This window comes from Giraffa tippelskirchi, chromosome 12 (genome assembly GCF_054371585.1).
Source record: "Giraffa tippelskirchi isolate mGirTip1 chromosome 12, T2T-mGirTip1v1.2.pri, whole genome shotgun sequence".
NCBI lineage: Eukaryota > Metazoa > Chordata > Mammalia > Artiodactyla > Giraffidae > Giraffa > Giraffa tippelskirchi.
In genome coordinates this window covers 36,485,814-36,505,147 of record NC_137286.1, presented here as the reverse complement: position 1 = coordinate 36,505,147, position 19,334 = coordinate 36,485,814, and the positions used below count along the sequence as shown (strand labels likewise).

The window sequence follows — 19,334 nt, the reverse complement described above, 5'->3', positions numbered from 1 at the left end:
TTTGTAATTTCTTGATTTTCTTCCCCTTTTTTGTGTGTGTGGAACAAAATAGTGTAATGAATTCCCATGTACCTCCCTGAAACAATTACCATCTTGCCTCATCTGTTTTACACACCTGTAGACATAAGGATCTTTTGAAGCAAATCTTCAAGGCCATTTTCAACAAAGAAAAAATGTTTACCATCTTCTGAGAATTCCTGTTAGTTAGGAATGAATAAAGAACCGCAAAGCCAGATAAAATCTGGGTCCTGAGTAGTTGGCTAGACTCACTCAGTAGATAAAAGCTTAGGAATACCACCAGACTCCTGTCACGATTATTCAAATTCATGCTTCAACTGAATTATAGCTACTGAAAGTCATGAACCTTCAGCATCACTCCCAAATAGTCAGAATGTATCAGATGTCAAGGATCTGCTGTATTTTCTACCCATCTTTTTTTTCTATACATATCAAGAATATTTAGTTTATATTTATGTGCAAATTTGTGTAGGTTGGATTTAAAGGCTTCCAAATTGCAGCTGAAAAGCAAAATGATATCGTCTCTATTCATTATGAAGGAAGTGAATATAAGCTGTCTCACGGATCTGTGGTCATTGCCGCCGTTATCAGTTGTACCAATAATTGCAATCCATCTGTCATGCTTGCTGCAGGTAGGTTGTGGTTTATATCCATACAGTTTTCTGTTACGTTCACATTCTGTTTCCTAGACTATGCATAAGTATAGGTGTCTTGATTTTGTTTTCTTGAAGATGCTTTTCTTTTTTTATAATTTTTATTTATTTTTTTGCTGGGTCTTCATTGTTGCATGCAGACTTGCTCTAGTTGCAGTGAGCAGGGGCTACTCTAGTTGCAATGCTCAGGCTTCTCATTGCAGTGGCTTCTCTTGTGGAGCCTGGTCTCTAGAGTGCAGGCTGAGTAGTTGTGGTGCACAGGCTTAGTTGCCCTGCAGCATGTGGAATCTTCCAGGACCAGGGATTAACCCCATGTCTTCTGCATTGGCAGCTGGATTCTTAACCACTGGACCACCAGGGAAGTCCTCTAGGTTTGAGTTTTGAGAGCTTTTCTGAGGTTTTAATTAGGTCTAAAGGAGCCTAAGATTGACTTATGTTATTAATTTTATTTTTATTACAAGGAAGGTAAATTTTCAAAATTGTAACTTATGTATCTGAGTTTAAGGCTGTATCTGCTTTTTGTATCAGTTTAGAAGTGTATTTAATTAGCAAATCTCTTGATAATCTACTAGACATTTACCATAGCAGTGTGCTAGATTCCACTGAGAGAGAAAGGAAGTAAAAGATTATCGTCAAGGAATATAAATGAAATCAACTATGTACATAGAATAGTTCACTAATTTTATAAAATCAAGTATAATAAATGTTAAATTGCCATTTCTTCATTATGATTATAGCATTTAAAATGGTTCATTAATGGTATATATATTATATGTGTACATGATATTATTATATATTCTTCCATTTGTGTGCGTGAGGCCTTGATATCCAACTGTATCTTAACAATTTATAGCATAAAGGCACTAGTATATCTACCACAACTTTTGTTTAAATGAAATAAATCAGTAGAATAAAATGGACAGGATGACAGTAATTTTGTGAATTTCAGACTTTACCCTAACCTATATTGGAGGTTACCTGTAAAATGAACCCTTTCTTACTTCCTACTTTAATATGAGGGAGAGAGGGAGAGAAACTTTGCCATAATAAATTATTGTTTATTTACTGTTGCAGGTCTTTTGGCTAAAAAAGCTGTTGAAGCTGGTCTACAGGTTAAACCTTATATAAGAACAAGTTTATCTCCAGGCAGTGGGATGGTTACACATTACCTCAGTTCAAGTGGAGTATTACCATATCTTAGTAAGCTTGGGTAAGTGATGGTTACCACTTTTTAATATTAGTATTCAGCAGTGATTGAAGCTACTTGTTAGGGCCTTTTATATGCAAAAAGAAGATAGGAAAAAACGCTTAGGGTTCTACTTGTTGCCTTGCCATTGCCCAAAGATCCTTGAGGCCATATCACTCAGCAGTCATTTACTGAGCGTATTTAGTCAACAAGGCAGTGTGTTGGCTACAAAGAAGTAGATGTGATCTCTAGTTTAAGGATGGAAACACAAGACAGACAAGTAAAGCCAAGTAACAATGATGACAAGTAACAATGACAGGATAAGGGATGGTAACAGTACTGCATAATTTCTGTGAGTCGTGTAGATCAGTTTTCAGAACTGAGTGAAATCTTATAGGTTGCATTATTAGTGAGTAAAATTGTATTGATTGTGGTTTTGTGAGATTATTTGATCCGTTAAGCATAGGTTAAGTTGTCCTTGAACGTTGCAGAAAATAACTTTTCTTACATTTCTTAAGCACTTCAAAAAAATAATTTATGCTAGCAATGTTTTCACTGTGTATCATAGAACATATTATCTTACATAAATCAATTCTTTTGCAAAACTGATAGGTTTTAGGTTTTTTTTCTTTGTTTAGACGAGTAGCTGGAAGTAATTTTGAGGATTATACCTACAGTTTTTCAGTTATTGGTGCAAACGTAATTGCAATTTTTGCATTGTTGAAATTTGCCATTGGATATTGGAGTACTTTCTTAAATATGGCTATGTTATACATTATTTAATGCACATTTCTTGCTTCATTTTTTTTCTAATGACTTATTACTTGCTGTTTATGTTTATTTTGGACTGTGGAAATGATGTTAGACAAAAAACAAATTCAAACGATTTTCTTATTCAAATTCAAAATGATTATAAAGCAGTGGAGAAAACTTGCAGTATCAACAATGCATTTGGCCCAGTAACTGCTAATGAACATACAGTGCACTGATGGTTCAAGAAGTTTTGTGAAGGAGACGAGAGCCTTGAAGATGAGGAACATAGTGGCTGGCCGTCGGAAGTTGACAGTGACCAACTGAGTGCAAGTCATCGGAGCTGATCCTCTTAAAACTACATGAGAAGTTGCCAAAAAAATCAACATTGACCATTCTACAGTCATTCATCATTTTAAGCAAATTGGAAAGGTGAAAAAGCTAGGCCACGCGGGTACCTCATGAGCTGACTGCAAATCAAAAAAATTGTCATTTTGAAGGTCATCTTCTCTTATTCTACACAACAGCGAACCATTTCTTGATCAGATTATGACATGTGACGACAAGTGGATTTTATACAATAGCCAGTGACACCCAGCTCAGTGGTTGGACCAAGAAGAAGCTCCAAAGCACTTCCTAAAGCCAAACTTACACTGAATAAAAAGATCATGGTCACTAGTAGTTTGCTGCCCATCTGATCCACTACAGCTTGCTGAATCTTGGTGAAACCATTACATCAGAGAAGTATGCTCAGCAAATCAATAAGATGTACTGAAAACTGCAATGCCTACAGCTGGCGTTGGTCAACAGAAAGGGCCCAGTTCTCCACAACATCTGCCACATGCTTCAAAAGTTGAGCCAATAGGGCTATGAAGTTTTGCCTCATCAGCCATATTCACCTGACCTCTCACCAACTGACTGCCACTTCTTCAAGCATCTTGACAACTTTTTATAGGGAAAATGCTTCCACAACCAGCAGGATGCAAAAAATGCTTTCCAACAGTTTGTCAAATCCTGAAACATGGATTTTTACACTGCAGGAATAAACCAACTTACTTCTCATAAGCAAAAATGTGTTGGTATAATTGTTCCTATTTTGATTTTAATAAAGATGTGTATAAGCCTAGTTGTAATGATTTAAAATTCACAGTCTGAAACTGCAGTTACTTTTGCGCCAACCTAATATCATCTTGGAATTTTTGTCAGGGACTTTCCTTGGGTTTAGTTGGTTGAGAATTAAAAGGTTACTCCTATCAGAGTACCCAGTTACAGTGCCTCTTTGGATCCTTTGGTCAAATTTTTGCAGCCAGGTTCTCTTGATACTTGACAGTTACACCTCTTTGTAGGGAAGTATAATATCCATTTTTTGAATGGTCACGTTATATTCCTAGCAGGTAATATTTGAGGAATTTTCTTGTGTAGTGTGATAAGTTCTTCGTCAGATTTAGTTAACCAAATATAATAGGGGGAGTCCTAAGTATCAGAGCTCTTCAGAAGTTTGCATTCAGTACAGATATCACGCCTGAGAGTCTGACTTGATTATTCAGGAGCTGGGAAATGAATGTGTTGATGAAGGTTCAGTGTTGTTAATATTCTCTTCAACAATCTTATTACAGTGATGGAAATGAAAGATAAGAGCGGTCCTTTCTTTACCAGAAAATGTTGTGATTTTTCTATCCAATCACATTTTATTTTTTGAAATGCAGATTTGAAATCATTGGCTATGGATGTTCAACATGTGTGGGAAATACAGCACCCTTATCAGAAGCAGTTTTAAATGCAGTAAAACAGGTAAACTATGTGGATCACTAGGACATCCAAATGGTTTTCCTTAACTATATTTCACTATTATCACATATACGTAATGATGTATTTATATTTCTATAGTCCTTGCATCGCTTGAGAAAGTAACCTATCAATCATAAAATGATTCTTTGAAATCATTTTTAGATCCTTGAAATAATTCCTTCCTAGTTTATTTACAGGATTGATAGTTCTGTGCCTAATAATTAGAAATATACTTTTGGTTATCTTGCCCTCAGAAGTATAATATTTTGAGATTGCTTGTATGTGAGGATCCAAATCTGTACCATCTCTTGAATATATTTATTTGTGTTTTTTGTTTTTTTTAGGGTGATTTGGTTACTTGTGGGGTTTTATCTGGAAATAAAAATTTTGAAGGTCGTCTTTGTGATTGTGTTCGTGCCAATTATCTTGCCTCTCCACCCTTAGTGGTAGCTTATGCCATAGCAGGCACAGTGAATATAGATTTCCAGACAGAGCCTTTAGGTATGTTTTCCTTTGTATGTATGCATATATACCCCGCACATACTTTTTTCCCCAAAAGTTATATTTTTGAAATGTTTCCTAGACCATTCATTCTTTGAACTATTTCAAGAAATCTTATCACAATGCATGCATTATTAATTTTTAATTTATGTGAAGAATATAAAATGTACAAGTAATCAAGTTTTTTTAGCTGCTTATACCTGAAGCACTCTGTTGAATAGTATCGTTGGTTTCTGTATGTCTGAAAAGATGTGAACATTTTGATGTAATTACTTTTTATACTGAATTTCACATTAAAAATTTTTAACCAGGTACTGACTCTACTGGCAAGAATATTTACCTGCATGATATTTGGCCTAGTCGAGAAGAAGTTCATCAGATAGAGGAAGAACATGTTGTATTATCCATGTTTAAAGCATTAAAAGAGAAGATAGAGGTAAGACTTACTTGTTTCTTAAATAGTTTAGTGAAGTGACAGTATATGTTTATTTTATGCATCTTTCTGAATAGGATCAAAATTAAAATTACATTATTTTGAATACACAGTTTCTAATGAATGATGGTCATTTTGTATCTGAAATCTCTAATATCTAAGAGACTTAGAGTATCAGAATTGATTTTATTTACTTACTAGAAATGTATAGCAAGCATTTATATTTGGCATCCTGAACATGGACACACTTCATAGAAATTGTTTATTGTTCCCATTCACATGATTCAAAATCCAAAAGAAATCAGAGCAGACAGTGAAATCTCCCTCCCACTCCTTAGCCATCTGCTTTACCTCCTCAAAGGCAACAAGTTTATGTCAGTTTCTTAAGCATTGTTTCAGAGATGTTTTGTGCATCTACAAGCAAATACATATGTTCATACTTTTTAAAAAGAACTTAGAATATAAATATGAGAGCAAAAATGATACTTAGTTAACAAATGTTTATTGAGCCCCTACTATGTGCCAGGCACTCTTCTAGCTGTTTGGAATATATCAGTGAAGAAAACACAAAGTTCTGAAGGGGGAGGCAGATATTAAACTGTAGACAGAATTAATTAGGTAAATTATACAGTATGTTAAAAAGTAATCAATGCTGTAGAAAATTAAAGAACAGGGTAAAGAGAACCAATTGTGTAAAATTCAGAAAGTAGATTGCAGTTTTATATAGGATAGTTGAAAACATGGTATTGGAGCAAAGTTTTTTAAGAAGTGAACAAGTTAGTCATATATCTAAACAAAGAACCGGACTAAGCAGGTAGAGAGAGGGACCAGTGTTAAAGGCCTTAGGGAGGGAACCGTAGTGAAGGCAGTGTGACTAGAACATAGGAAATAGGAAAGATGGTGATAGGAAATGATGTCCAGATTACATAGGGAATTACAGGCCATTATTAAAATTAAGTCTTTTACTCTGATTGAAGAGAGATGGGGAGCCATTGGAAAGTGTGGAACAGGTGTGTCATAATCCAAAAAGGTTGCTCTGTCTTGAAATTGAAAATATCTTGGGGAGAGAGGGCTGGGTGATGAAAAGGATAGAGTCAGGAGAGCCTATTGTATGTAGTAGTCCAAAATAAAAAATGGTAATACCATGGAACATTTGGGGTACCAAATGGAGGTGGTGATTGGTGAAGTTTTGAATATAGTTTGAAGGCAGGACTAATAATACAGTGATATAGGACAGATATTTTGAAAAAAGCAAGTTTTTAAGAATATGATAATATTCTTAAAGATTGAAAGCATACCCCAAAACACACTTAATCTTTTAAGCAACATGTTTGATACTTAGATCTTTCTAAATTCTTTGGCTTTTCTGGAGTTCTGTGAAGTCTTTCACATTCACTTTGTATTGAAATTTATTTCTTTGGGTATTCCTGAAAATCTGGTGTGCTGGCATTTGATTAGCAGATTTTATCCATTTGGTCCAAAGATGTCATAATTTTATAGAATGCACCATCTTGGCTTTCTTTCCAAATGGGTGAGGCCTGTTTTCTGTTTTTTCGTTCCAGCTTAAGTACTGTTTTAATTTTCTTGATCGTTTTCATAACCCTCTTTTTCTGACTCCATTTTATCTTTCTTTTGGTTTATCAACGAAAACTGTATTCACAGATGGGAAATAAGCGGTGGAATTCTTTAGAAGCACCAGATTCAGTTTTGTTTCCATGGGATTTAAAATCTACTTATATCAGATGTCCTTCATTTTTTGATAAGCTTGTAAGTACTGCTTTACTCTTTAATCTTTAAAAAGTTGTTAGGAAGTTGAAAAAACTTCATGAAGAGTTAAACGCCTTCAACATTTTTCTTATGTTTTAGACCAAAGAGCCAGTTGCACTCCAGCCTATTGAAAATGCCCATGTCTTATTATACCTGGGAGACTCTATCACGACAGATCATATATCACCTGCTGGAAGCATCGCTAGGAGTAGTGCTGCTGCTAAGTATTTGACAAACAGAGGGTATGTGTATTTGGTTATAGGCTGTTTTTGTTTTATGTTTCTTATTAATTAAGAGACTTTTACTGGTCATCTTTCTTTATCCAGAAAATTACATGCTATCATGGGTGTCTGATTGTCAGTGTATTTGACCTAAGCAATAACTGGGATACCTATTCTACTTGCTTTTGCTTGTAACTTTAGAAATTGAAATTCCTATCTTAAATTGAGCCCTTGTCCTCAAGTAAACAGGTGATTGGAAACAAGATTTTTCTTTTTCAGTGCTACTTTGTTGAAAAGTCAAATTGGTTTCACCTAACCAAATAAAGCCTGATGGTTCTAACCATCTTCCATTGTTGGACTGCATAGTTTAAATGTGTATTTGGGGCTGTAAAATATACATGCATAGGCTAGGCTTGATCTTCTTGAGCTGAAAAATTTCACAAGAATAATAAATGTGAATGTAAAAATCATTTACATAGGATATATAAATCCAAAACTAGAAAGATTTTGTTTAATTTCTACATGGTTAATAACATAAGAGTTGCTCCGTCTTCAAAGAATTGTTTTGACACCAGAGATAAAATTTTGCTAAAGGTAGAACTTGTGGTACCACTCCCTGATTAGCTTTTTGATGCTTGAGCTATGCAAATGACAGTTTTCATTGAAAATATCTTATAAAAATGAGTGCTACGTTTGACAGCTTGGTTTGACATGTAATACTGCATAGCTCTTATTATAATCTCATTAGTGCTACTGTGAAATCTGTGTTTGAATTTCTAGTTAATTGTAATTTGGTGTGAATTAAAACACTTTTTGGTAGAAATTGCTAATAGCAACTCTGTTTGGTGTGATTTAGTGAAAGCAAATCAGATTGTTTTACATACTGCTTTTGTTTATATGGTGAGAAATAAAAGTTTTCTTTCTCCCAAATATTTTTTAATAGGTTGTAATTTCCATCTTGGTCATAATTGTGATATAGATTCCATCTCCCCCCACTTCCCCCAAAAAAGTGACTACTTCTCTCAATACACAATTTTTATATTTTTTGTAATTTCTAAAATGGATTTCTTAGCATGGTTAATGCAGTAGTCGTCAGTTCGAATTTTTATTTTTAAAGACACTCAAACCCCCCCACCAATGTTTAAATGCACATCCTGAGGTAAGATGTTTACATTAGAAGAACAGTTGTTGTCTTAACATAAAAGAGCAAATTAAAGATAGATGAAAATTGCTTGTTGGTTGTTGAGATGCTTATGCCTAGTTTTCTCTTGTCCTTAAAAGTTCATTTATATAGTGACCAATCCAGTAGCAAAGAACACCCACAGCACACAGATTATGCTGTCTAAATACCAATTCTTAGTACAAGCAACCAGTTCTTCTTGGAGAAATGGTTGATTCCAGATTTGGCACTGGAAAATGTACAAGATGATTCTGTGTCTTAAACCAAGAAAGAGCAAGAGCTATCAGAAACTACCAGGCTTCCTGTCAAAAGGTCTCAGGACCCAACTTCAAATCGGTCACTGCTCAAAGATGGGACGTGTTGAGCATCAATAAAGAATAACTGGGGTGTACTGAAACATAATGAATATGAGTTCATGATGCATATCCATGAGTTCATAATGATACTAGAAGAAAAAAATTAAAAACACCAAGTTACCCTTGGAAGATGATGAGGAACCATCTAATTATTTAACAATAAAGGCTTTTCTGTATGGAATGTATTTCTATATAACCAAATCACTGATGAAGGAGAGTTTGTCTTTATAGAGGTTTTCCAGCTTAAAAAGATGAAGGAATAATAGAAATACAACATCATCATTTTGCAGTCCCTAATGCAGTCTAAATGATGATGATCAACTGCTGGTAGCATTTCAGAAAGAAAAGTGGGTATCATGGAAGTAATAGAAGTAAGACCTATAAAGCATCATTGCAAAAATAAAAAGCCTGACTCTTAGCAGGTCACTAGATTTGACATCTAGTTAACAAGAAATACAGGAGGGAAAACAACATATGAAATGATAGTGTGGAGATGTAGTCAGTGCAGCCTAGATACAGGAAACTGCTACAAATGACTTCATTTCTTTAGATAAAGTATATAAGGAGACAAAGAGGGAGAAGGAACATACAGATTATAAAAAAGACTTGAGAAAACTGAATGAATTTACGAAACATATCTGGATCTGATTTGAGCAAAACCAGGAGGAAAACCAGGGAGATTTGAATATTTACTGGCTGGCTGATACTAAGAAGTTTGGAGGTTTTGTTTATTTGTATCAAGGTAGTATTTTTAAGTCCATATCTTTTAGAGAAACAAACTGAAACACGTCCAGTTAAAATGTCATATCTTGAGTTTTCTTCAAAACTCTTAATAGAGGATGACTATAGAAGAAACAGATTCCATGAACTAATTACTGTAGTTTAGTAATAGGGTCCTAGGCATTCACTATTCTGTTTTCTTTACTTGTGTCCAAGCTTGAAATTTTTCATAATAAAAAAGTGGTTTTTTAAAATGTTTTACAGTTAGATAATGTGATTATTTTCCATCTGAAATAAAAACTAACTTTCTTGCAGCCTTACCCCTCGTGAATTCAACTCGTACGGAGCCCGAAGAGGTAATGATGCTGTAATGACAAGAGGCACTTTTGCAAATATCAAGCTTTTTAATAAGTTTATTGGAAAACCAGCTCCCAAAACAGTTCATTTTCCATCAGGACAGACGGTAAGGATGTATACAGAGTGTTTAAGCAGTTGCTAACTAGATTAAGATTTGTATTAAAATTTTTATATGTTTGTTTTAATCTACAGCTGGATGTATTTGAGGCTGCAGAGCTGTACCAGAAAGAAGGTATCCCACTGATTATTTTAGCAGGGAAGAAATATGGTTCAGGAAATTCAAGAGATTGGGCTGCCAAAGGACCATATTTGCTGGTATTGCTTCTTAAATTTTTTCTTAAAGTTCAGAGAGTTTTAAATATTCCTTTTTGTCAGTAACATTCTATCAAAGTTTATTTTGTTTATTTAGACTTTTTATGTCTACTTGGATCTCATTTATAGGTTTGTTTGTTTTTTAGGTGATCTTATATACATTGTACTAGTTGCTTTAAAAAATTTTTAGATTTTATTTATGTATTTTATTATTATTTATTTTTAGCTGCACTGGATCTTAGTTGTGCATGGGTTTTCGCTAGTTGTGGCAAATGAGGGGTACTCTAGTTGCTGTGTGTGGGCTTCTCATTGCGGTAGCTTTTCTTTTTGCAGAGCACAGACTCTAGGGCTTAAGTAGTTGCAGCATGAGGGCTCGAGAGCGTAGGCTCAGCACTTGTGGTGCACAGGCTTAGTTATCCCCTGGCATGTGGTAATCTTCCCAGACCAAGGATTGAACCCGTGTTCCCTGCATTAGCAGGTGGATTCGTAACCACTGAACCACCAGGGAAGTCCCTAGTTGCATTTTAGTACTCTGAATTTTATTAAACCTGCATCAGTCTTACTTGTGAAAATAAATATAGTAGAGGGAAAGGAGATTCTGTCTCAAATTATTGGTTTATAATAATAATTATTTATACTCATTGGTAGTTTTACTTGCCCCTTTTTCATTTAATTTTCTCCGATTAGCTCCATGAAGGGTTAACAGACTTAGAGATAGTGGGCCAATATTTACTTTTGTTTTCAAATAGAAGATGATGGTCCCTGGCTGTCTGCTAAAAGACATCTCTCTTGAGACCATTTCTTGGTTGAAGAGCAAATAGGGGATCTGCTGGAGAGAGAATAGTCATGTGATATGTGCTTTCTGCCATTTCTTTATCATACTGTGTTTCTCTTTACAATTGTATTTGTGAAAAAGGCTGGTCAAGATACAGCCTTCATAGCTATCATAATCATACAAATGTCATTTGTTTTTAATCTTTAAACTCCCCCTCCTTAAAATGTAGATACTCTTAAGGAGTTGCAGAAATAAGCCTAATTCTTTCGTCTTTGTAAGATAATTTTAAGTACCAACATAATTCAGAGATAGTCCAGTTTTGGTTCTTGACCATTGCAGTAAAGCAATTATCACAATAAAGCAAGTTGCACAAGTTTTTCTGTTTCCCAGTGCATATAAAAGTTATGTTTTTACACTATACTGTAGTCTATTAAGTGTGTAACAGCATTGTATCAAAAAAATTTTTATATTCTTTAATTAAAAAATACTTTAATGATAAAAAATGCTGACCATCATCTGAGCCTTCAGCAAGTCGTATGGTAACATCAAAGATCACTTATCACAGATCCCTACAACAAATAAAATATGATGAAAATACTTGTAGTATTATAAGAATTATCAAAATGTGACAGACATGAAGTGACTCTTGGAAAAATGGAACCTGTAGACTTGATTGACAGAGTTGCCACAAAACTTCAATTTGTAAAAAAAAGAAAAAACAACAACAAAAAACCACTATCGGCAAAGCTCAGTAAAAAGGAAGTATCTCCTGTATCATGAATATTAATTATAAGTTCTCTTTTTCTGAAGTTTTTTAGCCTTCCCTTTTTTTTCCTAATATAGCAGGCTTTCCTCATATAATTATTGATCCTTGGCTGTCTATTCAGTTAGATGTTAAAAAAAGGATTACAAGCTGGGATTGTGGGCTGGGTTTTGTTAGTTGGCCTTACTAATAATAAGCTACCTTTTTCATTGAGAGAGCCCTGTATATCAGTATCTAAATATTTTCTCTTGAGGCCATGCAGTTTCTTCATGGAAGGAGACCCACTGAAGAAATAGACTTACTCCTGCCCCGTGTCTGATAATATTCTCACCTGGCCTTCTTGTGAGCCTAGTATTCCTCCTCAGTCCAGAGCATCCCTCCTCTACAGGGTGATGCACTCCCAAGGGGTGAAACAAAATCTTACTCTTCCTATGTGTAAAGTACATAAACAGATACACAGTATCTTTCTGACATTAAGTTTTGGGAGGTGGGCAATTAGGAGAAAGATGTGTTTAGAAGGGAAATGTCTTTTAAAAAGAAAAGCTCCTTAGGAGGATAATAATGGACAAACCTGGAAAATCCCATGGACGGAGGAGCCTGGTAGGCTACAGTCCATGGGGTCGCTAAGAGTCGGATACGACTGAGCGACTTCACTTTCACTTTTCCCTTTCATGCACTGGAGCAGGAAATGGCAACCCACTCCAGTGTTCTTGCCTGGAGAATCCCAGGGACGGGGGAGCCTGGGGGGCTGCCGTCTGTGGGGTCGCACAGAGTCGGACACGACTGAAGCGATTTAGCAGTAGCAGTAATAGACAAAAGTAGAGATACACAAGTCTTCAGCTTATTTTCTCCAAAGAATAACGGGGGCTGAGCTGGAGATCTTACTTCTTTTTATAGACTTCTCACTAGTATCCCAGTATTCTGAGAACCTTATGCCTCTGAGTCTCAAGCCCTTTCTAGGTTCTTTGTTGCAGAGAGACTCAAATCTTCGATTGGGTATCACTCTAATTTCAGTTTTGTCAGTCTGTAGTTTCAACATTCTCTGCTAAGTCAGCCACCTATCTCTGTTTTCTAAATATTTATAGAATTTGCACATCCTGTTCTCTTTTGTTGCTGTGGGCTTACACTTCTTTATCCCCTTATTTTACTGGCAGTTTAAGAGGGAGTGTTGATAAACACATATGTTAGATCTACCTTAATTAAACAGAAATCTTCTTGAGCCCTTTTTGAGTTTGAAGCAACTGCCCCCAGTTATAGAGAACACTTAGTATGTGGTAGGCAGTGGCAGTACTTAATCCTGGAGCGGCAGAGGGGCAGTTAGAAGGAGTTAAGGAGCTACTTAGAGATACAAGAAAATAATCTGTAAAAGGTTTCTTTAAATACTTTGATATAACATTGACTTTTATATGGGGTAGTGGGTTTGAAGTTTTTACAGAAAAGCCAAAAGTAGAGTTTTTTTCCCTTTAAAAATGCCTAATAAAGCAATATTCAAAGATGAGTGAAGGAAATAAAATGCATGTTTGTTACAGGGTGTGAAAGCTGTTTTGGCTGAAAGTTATGAAAAAATTCACAAAGATCATTTGATTGGAATTGGCATAGCTCCACTTCAGTTCCTTCCAGGAGAAAGTGCAGATTCCTTGGGCCTCTCTGGCAGAGAAACGTTTTCTTTCACATTTCCTGAAGAACTGTCTCCTGGAGTTACATTAAATATAAAGGTATACCTAAATTCTCAAATATATGATCATGTATAGTACTATATATTTAACTAGATGGTTGTAAACTGAGTAATAAACAATTTATGTAAATTACATTCTAATGTCAGCTAGCTAACAAATTGTAGTTTAAGAAGGCTTTATTTTGTTTGTACATAAACATGTGTTAATATAGTTGGTCTCTGAGGACAAGTAGAAAATATATACTTAGTCCAGAAAAAAGAAACCATGAACTTCCAGTTACATATTTCAACTTCCTTTTCCTCATCAGCTCTCTGTGGTAATGTAATTTTTAGTCCAGGTATGTACACCACTTCATTAGAAGCCAGAGTTGAGTGTTCATGGTTAGAGTAACACAGGCTTTACAACTAAGAAAAAAGGAAAACAAGTAGCAGATATTATATGCAATGAGTATTTGATTTTTAACAAAATGAACATGAGTAATTAGTATAACATCCCTAACTAGTAAGTCACAATCTGAATGATTTAATACTTTAAATGATAACAGTACTTGTTCTTTAGAATTAGGGATGAAAATATTTGTTTTTCTACTTAGCTGTGAAGCCTATAATTAGGTACCTTAGTTGTTTCTCAAGCAAGAGAAATGTTTCTCAGACAGAATATGTGCTAAGTATAGTCATTGAATATGAAGACAGATGGTCTTGACCACTAAGGAACATTGCAAGATGTTACCACTCATGTGAAATGTTTTTGTTTGTTTAAAGACAAGCACTGGAAAAGTATTCAGCGTGATTGCTTCGTTTGAAAATGATGTGGAGATAACATTGTACAAACATGGAGGATTATTAAACTTTGTTGCACGAAAATTCTCATAGTATCTACTCACCATGGATACCTTTCATAACTGGTGACTGCAAACAAAGCCTTTTGTGCTGGACCCAGGAATCCTTACCATGGAGCTGCAGATAGTCCCAGTATGCCCACTTATCTCATCCATGGATGTAAATGATTATGAATCAATGTAGTGACTGAAATGAAATCTTGATTTTAAATAATATACGAATGGTGCTATTAACATTGCTAAAATCAATGTGTGAAGTGTGTTGTGGAAGAGGCCTGTAAGTAAGGGGGAATATTTTATCAGAGCATTTTGTAAATAAAGGCAGAATTTGAACTTGTGTTGAAGATTCTTATATGAATAACCTTCCTGAAGTCTCTTGTTTAGTTTTGCACCTATAAAACTGTATACTACTGTTTGTTGGTTTAAGAGTAGCAGATTGAAATTTAAGAAGCCAGATAATTCTAAAATTGTGGAAGGTGAAATCTGATTTGTAAATGGACTTTCAGATTTGTTCATTCCTTTCCAGAATTGAGCTGGACATAGTGGCATTCTTAGTTTGTAATATAAGCCATGGTTATCCTAAGTCTCAGTCAAAGGATAGAACTTGCCCCAGACACAATCATTTTGTCCAATCCAGCCGAGGTTTCCTCCACACCTGAAGATGGACTGTTACAGAATATAATTGATTGTGCAGCACCATGTATTAGCAGTGAAAATATGTACCACATATGCAGCCCTTATTTTTTCAGTAATTTGCTCCTGTGACCCTGGCAAGTCTCAGATGGCATTATATTAATTGGGTTAGATTACTTTGCTCACTTTATGTGATACTGTAACTTCTATAACCTAATATTTTAGATATCATTAACCAAAATTCCACACTTATTTACAGTTGCTAAGGAGAACTTTATTTAATCATTAAACACTAATATGATTTCCTCTAGATTTTTAAATTTTCCACCGTAAATTATATGGTTGCTCAACCCTAAACATTTTTTAAATGTTGGTTTCTTAATTATATAAGTCAGTTTCCTGTCATTTTGAATCATTATTTCACCTGGGATGCATGATACTATTAATTATATATGCTTTTGCTGACCGTTAGGATAAAACAAATTATTGCCGTCTGAATACCATATTTTCTCTATATGCATGTTTGTTTACCACATCAAATGTTCTGTTAACGAAAAGTTTGGTGACTTTTAAGAAAAGGTTGGATGATTAATTCCGAAAGTCATATACCTTTTTTAAAAAATTAAGAAGTTAAAGTTAGAAGGCAGAAGGTTATTTGTAGTGACTTTTTTCCTCCCCACATGGAGATCATCATATGACCTAGTTAAGTTACTACAATTCAGAATTAGCTTACATTGTACAGAATAAATTGTTTTAAGCTGAAATGCTGAAACTACCAAACCAGTGGGTAAAGACCACTGAGAACTTTGCACATAATCAGTCATACAATCTTTCAAAAATATTCTGTGTTTAGACAATTAGATGGACTAGAGTTTGGCAAAATGATTTCCCTTTTATTTAAAATTTTTTATAAGTATTTTCTTTGGTACTTTCAAGTCATGTTGTGTTCTGGATATTTTATTATGCTGTGTATTTGTCAGTGCATGTGTTTTTAATTTACATGAAAACATGAATTAGGGCTGGAGAATTTACAAGTTGAATGTTAAAATATCAGTTATAGGCTTTTGAGAAGATGATAATCCAGATTGTGTGTAGGGAAAACATCTGTATTATTTCTAAGCCATACTGTAATACAATATGTAGCCTGTGGTCAGGGACCTGGGCATCACCATAAACAGCAGATCCAGGAAATGAAGAGATGATGAAGCTAGCCAGCTATGAATTAAGCATTTACATTTCCAGTCTACCTAGTCCAGTAAAAGTACAAGCAGATCTTGTATTTCAGGAACAAAATCAAGGTTCTCTTAAAATCTCTTGTTTATATACAGTGACCAAAAAACTTGATAAGCAATGGCTATCAGTTGGGGAAGAGAGTCATGGATGTATGACCCTGAGTGCACCTGTAATTCTTCCTCCAGCCAAATTGTGTTTGCAAAAATGTGGCACCTGTTGGTTTTTATTGTTTTTCATATCTGCTTTATTGACTGTATCTGGATGATTTTGTGCTTTAAAAAAAATACACAAATATTGTGGGAAGAAATATAATAGGCCCATGAAAGAAGCAAATTAGTGCTGTGAACTTAAAAGTACAATTTCAAAGGTCATTATCAACAGCAGCATTTTTGTCATATTTTAAGAAACATTATGCTACATACCATTGCAATATTTCATGCCTTTGGGTTTGCTAATTGGTGAAAATGTCATCCAGTCACTGAACTGCCATTAATATAACTAAAAAGTTTCCAAGATAATAGTTATTTCCTATTGTATCTCCAAGCTGACGTTTGAATGAGAGGTATTAGAATCCCTTTAGCAAAGTGCTCAGTTTTTCACTGGGAATCAAACTTCATTGGTACTAAAGGACAAAAAACACAGCTAAGACCTAAACCAAAATTCTAGTTGTTTACACATAGGGAAATAGTGTTGTGTGCATTCACCTTCTCAGTGTTAAGTGACAGGGTGAGGAGAAATTATTTGACTGACATTTTTCTATAGTTGAATTAAAAGACACCGTTCTTTTGCCTTTAGGTTTAGGAGAAAGTGCTGAGATTCTGGATGTTGACCCTATCTCGGTTTGATTTGGAATACTAAGGGGAAGGAGGTGGACTTAGTCTTCTTTAGTGACTTTTCCCCTGAAGTGTGATAGTGCCGATGTTTATCAATTTCACACATAGTATGTCATTATGAAACCATATATCTCACTTAAGTAACTATAAATCATTGTCTATTATTTAAAGCCAACAAAACAGTATAACAGTTTTAAGTTCAGTAATGTTAAGTATTGTATAGAAATATATTGGAGGCAAAGTTCAGTTGATGACAATTGTGTATATGTTACTGATGCTGTAAATTATTTTTAATAAAGAAAATTGTATTATCACATATTTGACTCTTGTTATAAAATACTTTGTGGTGATTGAAAATAAAATACTGTAACTTAAGAAGAAATAGGATGCCATCCAGAAATTTCTCTTCAAACATGTTATCTAGTTGTTCAGACATGAGTTATTCCCAGTATGACTGCTAAATGAGAATGAAAGCCAAGATAAAGTTTGCAGTAGGGATAGCCTTGAGGAAACAATTAAGTTGAAGTTGATTCAAAGGTCATTCTAATAGGTACTTAGATTCATAGAATCACATTTTAGAGTTGAAAAGACATCTCTCACCCAAAGCAGGATCCTTTGTACAAATAACATCATCTAACTGGGCAATCCTTTCTTGAACATTCAGGAGATGGGAGACTGTCTACTGCACTTGGTAGCCCACTGACTGAGTTTTGATGGTTAAATTTTATTTCAAGTTGAACTCGTCTCCTTGTAGCTTATACCTACTGATTCTCCCTAATTTGTCTATGCCTCTTAAAGTGCTTTAGTACAACTATATATATAAAACACAGATTTAATGAATAAGACCCTCCACAAATTGCTCTGAACATAACCTTCATACTATAGATCTTTTTTTAATGGTAATTTATGTTAAAGTGAATATTTAGGACTGAATTCATCTCATGCTACAAAGTTGTGTATTACTGGAGGAAAGGGCCTTTTCTTGATAGATGCAGGATGGAAGTGCTATGTTTGTATGAGCCTCCATGCTTTAGAACTACCTGATGGTGTCACTTCCTTCCACTGGCTGTTCATCAGCCCTGATGAAGCACCCGTGAAGTGAGTCATCTGGAGCAGGGAGCCAGGACCACGAGTCTCTACGACTAATGTTTTGTAAATATGGTCAGCTGCGCACTGATTTAAAAATATCTGCCGTTTTCCTCAATAGCAACCTAAGTGAGTAAAGTTTGTTAAAGTCTGATATTCATAAATTAAAATCGGTACATTATTAGGAGTTTTCTAAGGACTCCAGTAATTTGTTTGCTCAGTACCAGGACAGGAACATGGTGTAGTTTGCATACCCAGAGTTCAAGGAAGCCTAGTGCAACACCAGTGTTGTGCTTTGTTAATTTATGGTTTCCACTTGATGCCAGTTTTTTAAATTATAAAATAATTTAGCTTCAAGTTGTTTTGATTTGATGTGAGTTTGGCTCATAAGTTTTCCAAAATATCAGATTATAAAACTTGTGTTTTGTATACTTCAAAAATGGAACATTTATTGCAGAAGCAGATTTTTATGTAATCCCCCACAAAACTTGCTTGTATACTGACAATTGTGTTTGTGAATTTTGTGTTCACATGATGGCACTAGATTTTTAGCATTTTAGACAACGTCAGTATATAGTTGTATCATAAAACTAGTGGGCTATTATGTTTTATAGGGTATCTTGTAATATAAAATCATATGTATAATCTCATCCTGCACATTGTTCGTTTTGTTTCACTCTGATTTTTTTCACTGAATTTTTTGAGAGCCACTACTTAAGTGTCCTAGTGGCCAGGTGGAACAGGAAAAAAATTGTTAATACAACAGTGATAATGACATTTCTTGTCTATCAGATTGGAACTTTATTCATTATCATCGTATCCAATTTTGGCATTATTGAAAAAAAAATATGTTAAGAGCCTTAGAAATGCTCATTCTCTTATACCCAGTAGTAGGACTGAGCAGTATATCTTAAAGGCTCATAAAGGACAAAAGATTTATGTGTAAGAATATTCTTAAAGACAAGGAAATCTTGTTTAAAGTTGAAAAGGCAAGTGACAAAACGTATTTCTAAAAAAGGTGCAGTGAGTGGAAAGATGCTTGCCGGAGGAAGTAATTGTGGATCTAGTAGTCCAGTCTCTTCAATTCTCACCATACCTTCCAGATTTGATCTTTGTTCCCATTTCTTAATCCCAAGAAAAGTAGAAACAACAAACATTGCAGCATTATTTACAATAGCTAGGATATGAAAGCAACCTAGATGTCCATCGACAGATGAATGGGTAAAGAAGCTGTGGTACATATATACAATGGAAT

General features: G+C 34.8%; 1 protein-coding gene across 3 annotated transcripts in view; it reads left to right on the top strand.

Annotated features, from left to right (window-relative positions):
- Nucleotides 1-17,309, top strand: part of IREB2 (iron responsive element binding protein 2) — a 48,868-nt gene extending 31,559 nt beyond the window's left edge. For all 3 annotated transcript variants that reach the window (XM_081549599.1, XM_081549598.1, XM_081549600.1), the window contains exons 12-22: nucleotides 491-650; nucleotides 1,746-1,881; nucleotides 4,314-4,398; nucleotides 4,740-4,896; nucleotides 5,208-5,332; nucleotides 6,992-7,096; nucleotides 7,196-7,338; nucleotides 9,889-10,036; nucleotides 10,123-10,245; nucleotides 13,310-13,495; nucleotides 14,218-17,309. In XM_081549599.1, the coding sequence (XP_081405725.1) occupies nucleotides 491-650; nucleotides 1,746-1,881; nucleotides 4,314-4,398; nucleotides 4,740-4,896; nucleotides 5,208-5,332; nucleotides 6,992-7,096; nucleotides 7,196-7,338; nucleotides 9,889-10,036; nucleotides 10,123-10,245; nucleotides 13,310-13,495; nucleotides 14,218-14,328 (1,479 nt within the window). In that variant the 3' untranslated portion in view covers nucleotides 14,329-17,309. The remainder of the gene's footprint in view (nucleotides 1-490; nucleotides 651-1,745; nucleotides 1,882-4,313; nucleotides 4,399-4,739; nucleotides 4,897-5,207; nucleotides 5,333-6,991; nucleotides 7,097-7,195; nucleotides 7,339-9,888; nucleotides 10,037-10,122; nucleotides 10,246-13,309; nucleotides 13,496-14,217) is intronic.
- The last annotated feature ends 2,025 nt before the right edge of the window (nucleotides 17,310-19,334 follow it).